This window comes from Octodon degus, unplaced genomic scaffold (genome assembly GCF_000260255.1).
Source record: "Octodon degus isolate 3935 unplaced genomic scaffold, OctDeg1.0 scaffold00034, whole genome shotgun sequence".
Taxonomy (NCBI): Eukaryota; Metazoa; Chordata; class Mammalia; order Rodentia; family Octodontidae; genus Octodon; species Octodon degus.
The window spans coordinates 1,951,002-1,968,215 of record NW_004524610.1 but is presented as its reverse complement, the minus strand read 5'-3'; the positions used below and the strand labels follow the sequence as shown (position 1 = coordinate 1,968,215).

The following is a 17,214-nucleotide window of genomic DNA, read 5'->3' as shown; positions in this document are numbered from 1 at the left end:
CATTCACCTCGGAACTCCTCGGCCCCGCGCCGGCCCGGCTAGGGGCTGCCCGGAGCGGAGTCGGCGGTGAGCGAGAAGACGGCGAGCGCTCCCAGGTGAGCAGCTGCTCCACGCTGGCCCTCAGCCGGGGCGGGGAGACGGGGAGGAGAGGCGGCGCGAGACCGCGGGTGGGGCTGCGGGCGGGCGCGGGGCTGGGCCGAGCCGAACCGAGCCGAACCGAGCCGAGGCCGCGAGACGCCGGGCGGCGGCGGGACGACGCGGCCTGCTCCTCGGGGCGGGGCTTCCCGGGAGGGGAGGGGCTTCCCCGGAGGGGCGGGGCTAAGGGCGTGGTTCGCGGCTGGAATTCCCGGGCGTGAGCGCTGCATGGTTTTCCTTCTGAAGTGTCATTCGTGCTTCCCATTGAGCTGACCTGATATTGCCTACCAAAATCCAGATTACTTAGTGTGTTGGCCATGATTCACTATCACTCATTTCTTAATCTCACACTAGCCTCCAATAGTTGCCACGGATCCCTGGCCTGTAGGTTAATGAAATACGTGGAGTTAAAGTTGGCCGCTCCTGCTGTACTTGTTCTGTTTGCAGTCAGGTACCAGTTTGGTATTTGTAATCTCCCCATCCAGTTAAAATTAACCCTTCGCTCTGTCGGGCCCTGTACATATTGTTACCTCAGGTAGAGCAGTTTCATTGATTGGTCTTAGGTTCCTTGTGCCTTGCAGTTTCGTGCATGGTAGATATTAAAACGGGACACTGACTTGGGCTTGTGCGTGTGTGCTTTGTGATGTGATTAGATATATGAACACAGGAGGGGTGGGCCCTTTTTATCTACAAATATAACTTTTACAGAGAAGGTTGTCTGAGGAATGAGATAGGTGAAATATGGTGTGTGTTGTATTTATTGACAATCCTTTTTTTTTTTTGAAAGACTTAATGTTCCTTTCTGTAGTTTGTCTAGTTTTTTATACCTTTAACAACTGTTTTTGCTGAAGCTTGTTAATTTTCCTAGATTAGAAACAGAAAGTAGAAAACCAATTCACCTCCAAATACATCATTAATGAATCATTAGAGCCATCAGTATGCTTGATTGTATTGTGTCTATGGAACAAAATACACATGAATGTATGTGTGTGATTAGAGAGAAGAAAGTGGTATGCTCTCCCGCACGAGTAAAAGCTAGAACCAGGCCCTTGCAAAGAACTCCACTGGAGTGACTTCACTGAAACACACATTTGAGAGCAAAATGGAATGTAGTCAAAGAAAAACTTGGGACTTTTTACATATATTACACGAATTGTATGAAGAGAAAGATTAGGGAAGAACACGAGGAGCATATTTTGGATCTCGATAATCAGTAGCATCTAATTCTTTAAATTGAATTTAACTTCAGTCATTTTTAAAGTACACATTATGTCACTGTAACAGATAATTCAGATCTAATTTTAAGGTTTGAATTCAGATTATAATGTGATTATAGCGTGACCCAAAGGCAATGTGATTTATAACTAAAAAATTCTGTGCAGTCTTGACTATCAAAGGTGTAATTCCTTCCTTTCTTGTTCCCATTGACTAGATTCAGAATGAATAGTGAGCAGGTGGCACTGGTGGGCCAAGTGTTCGAGTCCTATGTTTCGGAGTACCATAAGAGTGACCTTGTCCTCATCTTGAAGGAAGCTGATGAGGATGGCCACTACCCAGTGGTGGTGAATGCCATGACACTTTTTGAGACCAACATGGAAGTTGGGGAGTATTTCACTGCGTTCCCCAAAGAAGTACTGACTGTGTTTGATAGTGCCCTGCAAAGGTCAGCCATGACAGTTTTCCAGTCCCTTTCTCATCAGGAGGGTGTATCCATGAAGCACAATCTTCATGCCAGGATATCAGGTGAGTCACATAAGCATGCTATCATGGAATTAGTGCTATGGAATTTTCTGTGACGATCTGAAGGAAATAGAGTGCAAGTGAGATTCAGAATACCCAGAAATGACTGATCTTTATATTAAAAATTCGTGTCTATTGTACCAGATAGTCACTTCTAGCTTGGAGTACTGATTAACTCTTCTGGGCATCAGGTGCTGGCCATGCAAAGGAAGGTGGGAGAAGGTGCAGAACCAGCCCTACACCCTGGCCTCTGTGTATGAAACTGTATCCCAGTGCAGCTCTGTGAGCTCCTGGGACTCGCTGAAAGAAGCGGTGATACAAGAGTCAGAAAAGTGCTAGACCTGAATCCACTTGAGGCAGTTAATCAATTTTATGTGTCAAGATTGTTTTAATGTGCATTGCTTTTACGCTGAATTGATTCTAGAGCTACAAGGTTTTGTTTCTCCTGGAATACGTTTTTTTCTCCTGCAGCCTCCTCTGGTTGGGAACAGATTGTTGGTTTTTGGTAGGGTACTTTCAGTGTAGCTGGGGAGCTTAGGCACAGGTTAATCTGACCTTCAGTGCTGTAAGCACGACCTCTTTAGGGTGCGCCCTTCCTGAGTATGTCCAGTGACTAGAGAGATCATTCTGGAACATTCTGTTTCAGATAGTTTCCATTTTATAAAAAGAAAAAGGCCCTCTCTCCCCTCTGTTCCCTTCCTCCTCCGCCTGCTTTCCTCTGCATAACCAGTGTGGCAGAGTGCGGCGCGTTTCTCCCTCGGCTGCCCTCATCTTTTCTGTGCCACCCATAACACAGCCCTCAGCGGTTTCTGTGGTAACCTGCAGGATGTGCAGAGGGTACTTGCTAGTGTTTCTGTCTTCCACAGTTACTCTGTAGACTTAGGTCCCCTGACTGCTCTGGGTTTGTGGATTCCAGCCTCAGGCCCCTGCTCACTCTCCCACCTTCCTCACCTTCTGGCTGCAGCTTCTCCACCTCTGTTTTAGACACCTTTCCCTTTAACTGTGTTTGCCCATGGTCCTTAGGGTTCTGACTTGGCTATCTCTTAGGTCCTGCCTCCTCTTCCCGATTTACACCAAGTAGCTTTATTATTATTATTATTATTATTAATAGGGCCAGGCAAATAGCTCAGCAGGAGCTGGGGGTTCAGTCCTTGGGCCTGCCATGCCAGCTCCACCCCTGGAGCACACTGAGACTTGAGACTGGGTGTGGTAGCGCACCCGTAATCCCAGCTCTTGTGAGGCTGTAAAAAGACGGATCACTACACGTCTGATCCATTAGCGAGACTCTGAACACCCTGTAGATCCTTCCCTAAAGTACAAAAAAAATTATTATTTTGGCTGGAGCTTGTCTCTTAATCTTTTACCTGGATATCTTTTTGTTAGATGTCTGTGACAATTATGTAAGATTTCACTGATTACATATGACTTTACCTCATTGAAAGTCCCAGGACTGCACTAAGCTGTACTGGGGAGTCCCATTTTACTGGACATTCTGCCCTTATGTATGACATTAGTATGACATGCAACACTTTCCAACACTTAAGGTGTCATGACCTCAATTTTTATTAAGTTTTAACATATTGACAGTATGGTTTAAGCTTAATGGTCATGTTCCATGTGAAACAGCACTGGAAGTAAAAGTGGGAATGGAGGGGCTGGCGAGATGGCTCAGTGGTCTAAAGCACCTACATGGAACAAGCTTGGCAAAGCACAGGGACCACGGTTTGATCCCCCAGCACCACATGCCAGCCAGCCCCGCCCCCTGGAGGGCTGAGCTGGCCACACACACACAATAAATAAATAAATGTTAAAAAAAAAAAAAAAAAAGTGGGAATGGAAAGTGGAGTGCAAAAATGGTATTTCTTTAGGCCAGTAGATATTCTTTAAATCCAAAAAAAGTGTTATTTAAATAAAGTGGCATAACCCATCTTTTCTCTTTTCCTATTTAGCTTCCTTGTTGTTCTTAGAAATAATTGTTAGTAGATTTCTGTTTGTACTTCAAAACACACATTAGGTTAATAATCCTGTTTCGCACCTAAGTAGCTACTTGTATATGTACATTAGAGAACAATTAAGAACTTTAAAAGTATTTTAAGTTATTTTAATGACCATATAATCTAGTAAATCAGCTCTTAGGTTTATGCCCAAGATAACTGGAAATGAATACTCAAACAAAAATTTGCATGAAAATGTTTGCAGTAGCATTATTTATAGTAGTCCCCAAATGAAAACAACCCAAATCATCTCTCAGTGGATGAACAGATAATATATGGTCTATACATACCATGGAATGTTTATAGCCATATATAGGAATGAAGTAGTGATATTGCTTAGTGAAAGAGACCAGACCTAAAAGACCACACACTGTATGGTTTCGTTTATATGAAATAGCCAGAATGGGTGAGTCCATAGAGTCAGAAATGAGAGTAGTCATTGCCAGCAGCTAGGGGGAGGGAGGGAAAGGGGGATCACTGCTACTAGGTTCAGATTGTATTTTTGATCTTTTAATGAAGTATTACCCTTGGAAGACAGGTAAGTCAGCCTTGGGAGCGCAGGAAAAAGAGCCCCAGGGGGAGGTGTGGCTGTGCCCACCTCGCTGACTCTCGCCATGTAGTGTGTGAAGAGTGTCTTGCACACAGAGCATTAAACTCTGATCCCTGTGACCTGTAACCAGGTCACCAGGTCACCTCAGGTTAATAGTTCCCTTGTTTGCTTTCTTACTCCCAGGCTTCCTAGAGCACCTTGCTATTAATGGGATCACTAGGCTTTCAGAGTGGATGTGTTAATGGGGAGAAATCATCTGGCTCTAGAAACTTAACAGTGGGGGGGGGGGCCCTACCATCGTGGTGTCCTGGCTTCTGAGCCCAGAGGGTCTAGCAGACAGGGCTCTGTGTGCCCACTGAGTCGGTGGACCTTGCGCGCTGGACCTGTGGAGCAGCTTTCCTGCCAAAGCACTGCAGAGGCTGCTGTGGCCATCACAGCCAGGTCCTCTAGTGCATCCCATTCAGATGAGGAACAGGGAATTTCCGTAGAAATAAGACTTGGCTTCGGCCCTTTTACTTTCTCCCTTGCCTGTTTTCTTGATGTTGAAAGTCACAGGTTTCAAGGCTGACATGATGTTATGGGTGAATTTCCAGGAAGTGAACTGTGAGCCCACCTGAGTAAAGCAGTCACCTAGCAGGGGGAGACTGCGCTCTCATCATTGCCATCTCTTTACCACTCTGCTTAGCTGTTTGCTCAGAAGGCATCAGGCAGTTTTCCAGGTAGCAAGCAGCAGCACTTTCTGTGTTAAATGGGTTCACAGTTACGAACCATATTTAGGTCCTACAGTGCTCTCTCTCTCTGACAAGAATCAATTTTTTTCTTTAATCTTGGCTATAATAGATACCTGCTTTTTAAACAAGCCTATTGATAACTCCTATTTAAAATATCTTTTGTTTCCTAAGTTCATAATCAGATATTTCCCTTAAGGTAAGATAGAAGGATTTGAAGACTGTGTTCCATGCAGGTAGGTCTTATGGTGTAAGTGGGTGCTCTTGTTTTTCCATCAGGTTTGCCGGTCTGTCCGGAGCTGGTGAGGGAGCACATCCCTAAGACCAAGGACGTGGGACACTTTTTATCTGTCACTGGAACAGTGATTCGAACAAGTCTGGTGAAAGTCCTGGAGTGTGAACGGGATTACATGTGCAACAAGTGCAAACACACATTCGTAGTCAAGGCTGATTTTGAGCAGTATTACCTCTTCTGCCGGCCATCCTCGTGTCCCAGCCTGGAGAGGTGTGATTCCTCGAAATTCACTTGCCTTTCAGATTTGTCTTCAAATCCAGCCAGGTGTAGAGATTACCAAGAAATCAAAATTCAAGAACAGGTAAATGATGAAATAAGTGAGAAAAAGAACAAATTTGAAGTGGTTTTCTCTCAGATTGCAAAGATTAAGGAATATCAGATGAATACAGATGACTTTGTGCCTTCACTTAGATCAGTCTTGAAACTGCTGCTTTTATATCAGAATATAGTTTTTAGTTATAATCATGTTTGAGTACCAACAAGAAGGCTATGAGATGCCTTAGTATGTTAAAACTTAAGTGAGTATTTAAGAATTCTAACCTAGCTCTAGTGTAAGTAAGGGATAGAATGTTTAATTGTTAAGCCCAAGGTTTAAGCCAGAGTTAAAACACTGGGCTAAGTAGGATTTAAGTTTTGCTATGCCAGTGAAGTGTACCAAATGTGCCAAATGCAGTGTATTTAACCCTGTAAAGAGTAGCTCTTGGGAAGCCCAGGCAGGAGGATCACAGCGTGTGTTCAAGGCCAGCCTGGGCTACATGGCGAGACCCTGTCTTAGAAAACAAAAACAGAAGTTACAGTGAGTCTCTTTATCCTTTTCAAAAGCTTTGTTCTGTCATCTAAAATAATAATAGGAGGTGTTATGATGGTTTGTGTCCAGCTGTCCCCCCAAAGCCTCACGCAGTCATGGGGCACCTTCTAGAGTTTGTGATCAATTCATGATCCAGTGCTGGGATTATGGGTGGGAGTGCTGCACCCACCCTGGAGCAGACAGTCTGCCTTATAGGGTAAGGAGGGGAAAGAGGCTCACCAGCAGCCTCAGCTGCGACCCCTCCCTTTGCTCCTTGCTGTTTTCCCCCACCATGAATGGCTGAAACCTCTGCTAACTATGAGCTAAATAAACCTTTCCTTCCTTCATTCTGGGTGTCTGGTGTTTGTCCCAGCAATGAGAGAAAAGTAGCTAGGACAGGAAGTAAGCAGCAAAAAGCTAAGACATAGTCACAGAGTCAAGGGCTCAAACCTGGCTTAATTCATGGTTTCTGTAAGTGTGGTTTCAGTGGTCCAGAGTAGTGGCTATAACTGTGACTTGTGTCCTAGTGAAAGAACAGAAGGAAGATGGCTGTGTACCCTGGGCCTCCCAAGTCTCCATGTAAACCTTGTCCGCAGCAGTCCTCTGGCACATGCCTGCTTGGGTTTCATGGGCTAGAACTTTTTCATGTGACCATGTGGGGGTACAAATGAGCATCTGCAATGCCCATACCCACCCCATAGCATGTCTTTAAGCATATTTAGTATCTGTTTTCTTTTTCTTGCTAGGTTCAAAAGCTATCTGTTGGAAGTATTCCTCGATCTATGAAGGTCATCCTAGAAGACGACTTAGTAGACAGTTGCAAGTCTGGTAAGGATGAACCTTGTTTTCAGAGATGGAGATCTTCCTGAGTTGTGCAGACTGGTTTCGAACCCATGGGTGCATGTGATCCTCTTGTCTCAGCCTCTTGAGCAACTGAGGCCACAGGTGGGAACACCACCACACCCAGCAAGCATGCACTTGCCTTAGCTTATGTAGAGGTCTGATTAGGATTAGGAGATGCTACTTGGAATTTTCCCAGAGACCTCTGGCAGGGGGCTGTAGAGTGCAGCTGCTCCCCTTGCAGACGGAGCCTGGTGTCCAGTAGCAGATGACGAGAGGAAGCTGTGGGCTGCAGCTGAGGTCCACTCTAGCCATGTTTACAGACGAAATGCTTCTGGCCCAGGACACCTCCAGTCAGGTGGTGGGGCTGGAACAGGAGTCCACAGACACAGCTTGGCTTCCAGGTTTCTTGGCGCGGCTGTGCAGCATAATAGAAGTGACTAGTGTGCAGTGGACAGTCACTGGTGTTGGCAGCACACGCTCTGTCAGGTGCTCTTGAGCCTCACTGCCCGGAGGAAAGGAGGTGACTGTCCCCCATCTGCTCTGGGCTGGGGCGTGGCGGTGCTGGACACTCCCACACAGCTCTTCCAAACTGAACGGTTCTGCATGAAAGAGAAATCTGAGCTGTTTTCTTTTTTTCTTTCAAAATGTATTAATAATAAAGAATGGATCAATTGATGACAGGAAGTAGTTGATGACAGCAGTTTTCATTTACCCATAGCTCTGTGGGAGTCAAAAAATAAGAACAGCACAATTCTTGCCCTTCAGGAAGTTGCAGCCTAGGTAGGAACCCCAGCTTGAAATACACGGAGTCTTGAAATTAGAGTCCGTGTGATGACTGTCTGTAGCAGGAAGGTGGACGTAGGAGCAAGTGGATTGGCTGCAGTTGGAAAGCTCCTGTGACAGACAGAGACCCAGGAGGAGACTGGCTTGCTTAGCAGTAAGAACGGTAGCTCCCTGGACAGAAGAGAATACTTTAATGCAGACTTTTAAAATGGACAGCTGCTGCCTTGGTCAGCCCAGGTGCCTCACAATAAAGGTCCTATTAGCCTGGCATTGCAGAAGCATTTGAGTAAATGAAGACCTTCACTGTTCAGAGGCGCATTGTCACTACAGAAGTAGGTGGGACGGGTGCAGACGTACACCTGCTGCTTCCTGAGGGCCTCTCTGTCCTTGATGTTGCAGCCAGCAGCTCACATGCTTTGTGCTGGTTCTCTTGTCCTGTGATGTAAGTCCTCTCATTCTGTAGGTCAAGAAACAGGTTCAGGGACATAAACAACTTGTCCATCACACGTAGCCAGTGAAGGGTGGAGGTGGGGCTAGCCTGGCTCTGTGGAGTCCCTGTCGTGCCGTAGTCTACACTGTACACATAATCATTGCTCAGTGAGCTCAGATTATTACTAAAGGGCCTAGGCTTGGAGTTAAGCCCCTACTTGCCAGTGTAGCTACGTCGTAAATATAATCCATGGAAGTGACGGCAGCAGAAAGCTCTTGGAGCCGCATCACACACTTTGTTAGCGTGTCTGTCGCCATTGGTGTGAAGCAGCCTTTAGCTAGAAGCGTGGATCCAGCATGGTGTCTGCTCTGGAGATGGACATCACGCGTCGACATTTAGCGAGAAAGGCATTTGCTCCCGCAAGCAGCATCAGCTGGCACGGAGGTATGGGTGTGAGTGCTGGGACTGTGTTTCTTATGTAAAACATAAAGGCCAGGATTGGGTTCAGGGCTCCTCAGACATCTTCCATTTGGTGTGATTGAAACTTGACTAGGTAGCTCTGTTTGGGGCCCCTTTCTCTAGTACCACCATCATGAATGCCAAGCATTCACAGATGATTGTTCATCAATGCCTTGCACAGAGTGTGAAAGTAAGTGTAGAAGCCAGTGCTCAGTGAAGCCTGGAAACAACCCGGAGCCCTTGGGACATGTGTTAGGGTGCAGCGTCCTGCCAGTCCAGAACAGGAGACTCTCCTCATGGGAGCGAGGGAGCCCCAGGAAGGAGCTTGCTGGGGTGCTGTCTTGTGTGTTCATGCTTTGAAGTAGGACAGGTATTCACTGATTTCTTAGTTCATTCCTTCCTTGCTTCCTTAGTTCATTTAAAAAGTCAATAAGTAAAGTGTTGATTAACAAACGTGGAAAATGAAAATGAACATGGAAGAGACCAAGTGGGGGGCCTGGGCATCGCCGTCTCAGGATTGTCTTGCAGGGATCCCGGGCTGATTTGCTTTCACCTTCTGGCCGCAGTTTCCACACCTTTTTAGAAAAAAGGAGAACTAGACAGACACTCTGAAGTCAGCAAAAACTAAATCACATAGGAAACTTTTCCCAGTGAAGGTAGTCCTGTAATGTGGTGTGATCATTATTTGGCATATTATGAAAGCTAAAAATGCTCTCCTCACCCGTGGCTGTGCAGGTTCGCGTGCCTGTGGAGCAGTGGTGGGTCTTGCGCTGCTCTTCGACCCCCAGGTTGTTCTTGGGTGGTGAGTACACACCCTAGCCATGGTAGAGAGTGGTTTGTCTCTAATTTCTGCCGGCACGTGGGACGCCCTGTGGACCCCGTGCGCTCTCTTCCAGGGGATGACCTCACCATCTATGGGGTTGTGATGCAGCGCTGGAAGCCCTTGCAGCAAGATGTGCGCTGTGAAGTGGAGATAGTCCTAAAAGCCAACTACGTGCAGATAAATAATGAGCAGTCCTCTAGGATCGTCATGGATGAGGAAGTCCGAAAGGAGTTTGAGGAGTTTTGGGAGTGCTACAGAGGTGATCCCTTTGCAGGTTTGTGGACTTCATGACGGCATGACACTCAGCGCTTACTTTCTGTGTTTGGGGGTAGCTGCTCATGCTGCGGGAGTCAGGCTGCGTCCAGACCAGCGCCTTAGTGAGTGCCTCCAGCTGTGGTCTCCATCTGAAGCCCTTTGCTGGCTTGTTTTTTCTATTTGGAGATCTTCCTAGAGATTTTTCCTTTTCAACTGTTATTTAAACACTTGCTGTGCTCCCAAAAGTTTTTGAGTGTCCTATCTTTTTTTTTTTTTTTTTTTTTTGGCAGAACCGGGGATTGAACTGAGTGTCCTATCTTTTCTACCAAATAAAAAACACAGTTCTGCAAAAAGACAGAGCTCATCTTGTTGTATTGCATTAAAACCATTATCTGCTAGTGTGTTTTTGGTAAGAAAGGCAGCATTCCACTGTGCTCACTAAGGATTTTAAAAGAGGCAGTAGGCAGAAGGAGGCGAGGACGGAGAGGAGATGCTGAGGACAAGCTCTCCGCCAAGACGTGATTACACAGCACAGAAGAGCACCGCCTCTACTTGTGTGGAGTGTGCTATTGTTGAAAAGCCCTAAATGTATAAAACGGAAGTTAAGGCTCTTGCTCAGTGAGCTCAGATTATTACTAAAGGGCCTAGAGCTGGAGTTCAGCTTCTACTTGCCAGTGTAGCCACATCATAAATATAATCCATGGAAGTGACGACAGCAGAAAGCTCTTGGAGCCCTGTCACATGCTTTGTTAGTGTGTCTGTCACTGTTGGTGTGAAGCAGCCTTTAGCTAGAAACCTGTATTCAGTATCGTGTCTGCTCTGCAGATGGACATCACACGCAGGCATCTGAGAAAAGTATACTGAAGCCACTCATAGACTTTGAAATAACGTTTTCCTCAAGTCTGTGTTGACTATTTTATTCTTAAATCACATGCTGAACTACGTAGATGCTATTTCATAAAATAAAGTTTCAACTTGTCTATATTTTGGAAGTTTGCTTTTATTTTATGAAAATTTTAAAACTGTTATGTGTAAGACATATACAGTAGTTCCTGACCTTTTATGTGATCTAGGGTAAGCCTTTTAATAGGTAGAAGGAAGGGGGAAGTACATTAGCCTTGTGAAAATATAAGTAGGAACACAGTGAAAAAATGATGCAGCGCTTTTCTTTTGTATCTGAGCAAACTTTCCTTTCTTCGTTCCCTGTATACCAGGTACCAGGGCCTACATCTGACTACTTTAAAGTGTGCGTGTTAGGGGGAATCTGTGTGCGTGGGGGTGTGAAGCGGTCAGGATAGGAGCTGTATCCAACAGCGCCTCTTTTACCAGTCTACGGCTACAGATTGCTTTATTGCTTTTCTCAGAATTTGCTTGCTTTTGGAGACTGGGTATTGACTGCCATGAGGCCCAAGGGTTTTATTTCGGTCTCAAGACCTCGAGTACCCCTCTACTGTGGTGCCGGGGTACTGCTGGCCACAATACCAAGTGTGGGGCTCTCTGCTGGGCCGACTAAACCCACCTGGGGAGACTGAATTATCTTAGACTTGAGGTTTTCTTCACTGAGATAACTGAGGCTGTACGTCGGAGTGGATAACCTCAGCTGTCGCTGCACTACAGGGACGTTCTGGAGCCAGGACTTTGGGGATGGTGGAGAGGTGGCCATGGGCTTTCCCCTAGCGCGTTCTCTTCCGTGGTACAGCGTGGAAGCTTCTGCTGCCACAATGCAAGGAATAATGGCTTCCACCCTAGACAGCGTGTTGAGGTTAATGGCCCTTTCCTGTTGCCGTCTTTGTCACTCCAGCCCTGCTTTCATAGTAGAACTTTGCGTTAGTTAATACTTGAAGAAACCTTGAGATCAGAGATAATGAGCACAGGTAATTCAGAAAATAAAAATTAATAGTTAAAAGCTCCTCTACTACATGCCAGGTACTGCTTTCTCTATGTACAATTACTGACTCCGGTGCAGTTACCATCTTCATGGACAGATACAGGAATGGAGCAGAGGAGTTGTGAAACTCAGCCAAGGTCAGGCCCTGGTAAAGAACAAGACTGCGGTTCAGTCTAGACATGACCCAGAGCCTGTGCCCCTCTCCACTGGGCTCTGGGTTTTGGCTTGGGTGTATCCATGTCAGTCTGCTTACACTTCGTGTGTGTGTGTGTGTCTGTGTGTGTATGTGTTTCCGAAACAGGGTTTCACTATGCAGTTAGGCTTTCCTTGAGTTCACTATGTAGCCCAGGCTGGACTTGAAAGTGTAGCATTCCTCCTGGCTCAGCGTCCAGAGTCCTGGGTGGCTGTTTGCTTACTCTTAAGCCGGCTTCTTGGGCCTGTCTCTTTCTCTGCATGTACAGTCTTTGAATTTTAGTTAAAACTGACATGCTGGCCCTGGGGTATTATCTCCCTAGATTCTTGACCTTTGCTCTCTAGCCTGTCTCTAGAAAGGGATCGATTTCCTTTGGCCATTAAACAGTCTTTTTTCTGGTCTCTTCTTAGTAAAGGATCTTCTCTCTCCACTATGTCTGTCGTCCCAGGCCACTGCTCCTGTTTGAACTTTATGTCTGTCGTCCCAGGCCTACAGGTGAAGTGTGTGCTTAATGTACTCAAGGCCCTGGCTCTGGTCTACAGTGCCAAAAACCCAAACCCCAGTTTGACTTTCCAAAAGTAGCCTTCATGTTAGGGTTGTACGTTGTGAACAGGCTCAAGGGAACGCCGGTGAGAGTAGTATAGATGGACTGGGCCTGTGACTGGATGAAGTGCTTTATTCAAGGAGGGAAGATTAGGAACAGGTTCTCAGACTCTGCTTTGCCATTTCCAAGAACAGCAGAACTTTAGATGGTGATAGTTTTTTATTTAAAGTACACAAAAGAGAGCTGGGGATATAGCTCAGCAGTATAAATGCCTGCTTGGCAAGCGCAAGGTCCTGAGTTCAATCCCCAGTACCAGGAAAAAAAAAAAAAAAAAAAAACCCTCAAAACTACACGAAAGAGTTCAAGAGCTGCAGTTTGGATTAGTAGTATTATACTTTGTAATGGTGTTTTTTAAAAAGACCTGACCTTCCAGTTGCTTACTCCAGAAGAACGGAATTTACCAGAGAGCTCAGCGCAGATGCTGAACTGCCACATGGGTTGGGGTAATTTTCCTTCCCTCCATCACTTCCACTTTTGGAGGCACCTATAAAGCCCTGCTGGCCTGCTTATGCAGTCTGACTTGCCTCTGACGTGCTCCTTTGTATTGGGCAGGAGTGCAGCTCCCCAAAAGCACAGAGGGGAGTATGCAGCTGTTAGCTTAAGGAGTCGTGCTGGCGTGCTGAGTGGTGGGTTAGGCAGCAGAGGTGCTTTTTTTGCATCCTTTCTGAAATACAGTGAAGTTGTGGAAATTTGAGTGGCTAGCACACGGAAGTGAAAAGCAGACTCCTCATGATATGAAGGAAAGGACTTTTAGGACCCAGGTTAGCTGTCACTCCTTAGTAATTTGGATTGGCCTTTTTGATCACTTTAGATTTGCAGGAAAGGTGTATGTTTTGTCAGTTGGGACAGGAAGGAGATTTCAGTGAGGGCTTCTTGGAAGCTGTGGGTGAGGTCTGATCTTTTGGTTTTCCCAGGAAGGAACGAGATACTGGCCAGCCTATGTCCGCAGGTGTTCGGGATGTATCTGGTGAAGCTCGCTGTTGCCATGGTCCTGGCTGGTGGGATTCAGAGGACTGATGCGACAGGAACGAGGGTCAGAGGTCAGTACTTGCTTGAACTTTCTGAGAAGTGCGAACATTACAGGAAAGAAGCTGGACTTTTATTTCCTGAGCAAAACTGCATGTGGAGCTTTACTCTCTAAAAGTAGCCTCCTAAAGTTTACAGTAGTCCACGTGTTTCATACTGTGGTATTTATCAGAAGCCACTTTCTCAAATTCCAGACGGAAGAATCCCTTTTCCCAGTGGGTATGCACCTGTGCTGTGGTGTGTAAGGGGCCTGAAGGGGAATGCTCACCCTCCGTCCTCTTCATCCCAGGAAGGGGGGTTAGAGGCAGTGTGCCCTCACATCCCGGGCATCTCCACTGTGCCGGTGGGGTTTCTCAGGCTGCTGCTCTGGGCCACGGGTTTGCTGAGCACCCTCTGCTGGCAGACAGCAGATGTATCACCTGCCAGGATGTGCTGGTCACACATTTCAGCACAGATGGCTGTGCTCCTGTCTGGAGGGCAGGAAGCTCTTTGGCAGCTCACGTGACAGGTAGACCTGAGTGTCTCTAGTATGAGCCATAATAACCCAAGAGTGAACCCACAGAGTAAAATAAACTACTACAAATGGGGCTGTGACCTCACTGGGACTCCAAGCCCACACAGCCCAGCAGGGAATACTGCGGGGGAAGGTTATGTGCATTCTGTTTCTGCATCACCTGTGATTTGCAAGGCTCTCCGCGGACATGGAACTCAAACAGGGGCTTCCTGCTGACGTTCCCGAGTAGCACTGCCTGGCCAGGGAGTGATGTGTGCTGCATGGTAGTCGTGTTTGCTTAGGGTACATCTGAAACTACAAGTGCCTAATTGCCTTAAGATAGCTGTTCTACTATAAAACTACTAAAGTTTTCTTAAAAAATGGTTTTCACTTACCGGTTAGCAGCTTAAGTGGTTCAGTATTTATAGAGCACTTTCCGAGCCCCAACACCAAGAGTACCTACATAAAAAGAGAGTAAAATACTCATACAACTCTTATGGAAAGCCTTATTCACAGGAATTTGGTATTTAAAAAGATAAAATCAGAAGCTCAATAGCATTTTTTGAATGTTCCAGCCAGCTGTGGTACATGCATGCTTGTCCCACCAGAAGCTTGCACCACTGGTGCTACAAACAGACCTAATCACTTTAAGCAGTCTTTTTTTTTTTTAATGGCGGAACCGGGGATTGAACTCAGGCCCTTGTGCTTGCCAGGGAAGCGCTTATTCTACTGAGCCATCGTCCCGGCCCCTAAGCAGTCTTTTTACTAATAAAAATTAATAAAAGTCTATAAATGGGCTGACTCTAGTTGCTTGAGTTTGAATAATTACTGTCTAAATATAAAGTAATACTACTCTTACCAAGTAAAAACTTACTACAATCGAAGATTTATTTATTTCATTAAAAGAAATTTGTTAGTGAACTTCTTTAAAATATACATAAAGACAACAGGTTTGTTCAGGGTGTGTGAAATGTAACACAGATGGCTTTATTTTTGGCCACAAGTAATTTTGGCCATTGTTTCAAGTAATTTTCTTTTCTTAAAAAAATTTATTTATTTATTTGATACAAAGTCATACTATGCAGCTCGGATAGTGATCCCCCGTCTCAGCCTCGCCAGTGCTGGGATTATAGGCATGTACCACCACAACCAGTCTCAATGGCCTTCTCAGTGCGCCCCAGGGGCAGAGCCCGCACGGCAGGCTGTGGATTGAACCCTGGTCCCTGCATCTGCCTACAAGGCGCTTGAGCTGTCTAGCCAGCTCCATGCCATCTTTTGTATTCTTGTAATACAAGACCCCTAAGAAGTAGTTCAGACTCCCCAGTGGGACTGTCATGCATATACCCCTGGCAGTCCAGGCCACCTGGACAGTCGGTTCAAATCACAGCTGCCTGGCAGCAAGATAGAGGAATTACAGCCCCAGCAAACCCATGTGAAATGTTAAACATGGGCCTAATCATCTGGGAAGAATATGCCATCTAGGAATAGAATTTAAATTTGAAATAATCACATTCAGCAATTAGATTGTTGTACGTATGACAATTAACTTTTCTAAACACTTCCTAGTTAAATCCTTCTTTGAATAATCTTATATAAAAGTATACATAAAAAAAAAAAGTAAGGCTGGGCCCTGTGGCTCATATTTGGAATCCCAGGACTCTTACAGCTGAGGTAGGATACGGAATTTGAGGCCAACCTGGACTACATAGTGAGACTTTCCCCCAAATTATATAAAATATGAAAAAGCTGATCAAAATAATGAGTATTCTAAATAATTTTATTATAGTAAAGACATATTGCTACCAATTCTCCTCAAACTATTCCCCCGTCTTTTAGTGATTATTTATTTCGAGACAAAAGTCTTACAGTACAGCTCAGTCTGGCCTTGAACTCAGCGATCCTCCTGCCTCAGCCTACCTCCCAAGTGCTGGAACTACAGGTGTGTACCACCATGCCCAGCCTCCCCCTTGCTTTGAATGTATTTTTTCCATCATTCTTGCTACTTTGTTGAGCAGTTCTGAAAGTCCTCTTTGACGAATCTGAGGGGTGATCAAAAATACGGTAAATAGTTTTGGCACTGCTAAGTGCCACCCAACAGAAGTCGAGCTTATTAAAACCCTGATGCTGGGTCCTCATCATCTTACTGATTGGCTCTGTATCTTCTGGCATTTCCCCAAGGTCCAAATGACCATTGTTTTGGTTTCTTTTCTCTCTTTGCTGAGACAAGATACCCAGTGCCCAGAATTAAGGAAAGAAAGGTATATTTAGCTCACAGTTTGTAGAAGTTTCAGCCCATCTTCAGCTGGCTCCATGGCAGGGTGCACAGCTGAGGGCAACTGTTCATGCCTACAAAAGACAGAACAACAAGGGCAAGAAGTGGAGAGAGCAAGCCTCTTCTCCTCCTGCATTGTAAGCAGGCCCCCTGCCCCAGTGGGCGTGGCACTCACACCATCTTCTCCTCTTGCACAGGCCTAGGATGTTTACAAAGCGAGGGCCTGGCCCCTGCTGAGACACTTAGTTAAACCTCTAAACTTCTCAAGTTAACAGTGAATCAACCATTACAACCCTGAAAGGTAAAACATTTTCATTGATTTAGGACTCTGAGGCAGCTACAATATGGTGCATAAAGACACAAAAGAGGACTTCCAGAGCTGCTTCAGAAGGTGACAAGGGGGCCGGGGAGATGGCTCAGTGGAATAAGCGCTTCCCCAGCAAGCACAAGGGCTGAGTTCAATCCCTGGTTCTGAAAAAAAAAAAGGTGACAAGAACAGGGCTGGTGAGGTAGCTCAGTGATCTAAAGCACCTGCTTACGCAAGCTTAGGCAAGCGCAGGGACCAAGGTTGGACAGTGCCACATACCCCACCAGCCCCGCCCCCGGGGCAGGATGAGCTGCCCACAAACAAAGAAAGTGGCAGTGACAGTGGAATAAGTATGTTTGAAGTAAAGGGGAAGTATTTTCAGAGTGATTAATGGTCATATGTCCATTAATTTACTGTAATCTTTTTTTTTTTTTTTGACATCAGTTATTTTATTTTAAAGAAAAAAAAATAAAAACAATGGTACAAAATCTCAAAACAAGATTTTAGGAGAGTAACAATGGTTAGTACATTGTATATTGTTACTGCCAAAGTAGTTTCTCATATTACAAGATATAGGCAAGAAATAATAAATAAACAACATAGGTACAA

At 45.6% G+C, this 17,214-nt stretch overlaps 1 protein-coding gene across 2 annotated transcripts in view; it reads left to right on the top strand.

Moving 5' to 3' along the window:
- The first annotated feature begins 8 nt into the window (after window positions 1–8).
- The window catches only part of Mcm9 (minichromosome maintenance 9 homologous recombination repair factor), a 106,543-nt gene continuing 89,337 nt past the window's right edge, over window positions 9–17,214 (top strand). The window contains exons 1-6 of one of the 2 annotated variants that reach the window (XM_012514553.2): window positions 9–95; window positions 1,568–1,878; window positions 5,427–5,743; window positions 6,976–7,057; window positions 9,641–9,841; window positions 13,422–13,547. In XM_012514553.2, coding sequence (XP_012370007.2) covers window positions 1,575–1,878; window positions 5,427–5,743; window positions 6,976–7,057; window positions 9,641–9,841; window positions 13,422–13,547 — 1,030 coding nt within the window. In that variant the 5' untranslated portion in view covers window positions 9–95; window positions 1,568–1,574. The remainder of the gene's footprint in view (window positions 96–1,567; window positions 1,879–5,426; window positions 5,744–6,975; window positions 7,058–9,640; window positions 9,842–13,421; window positions 13,548–17,214) is intronic. The other variant, XM_023714237.1, reaches the window with a different exon arrangement.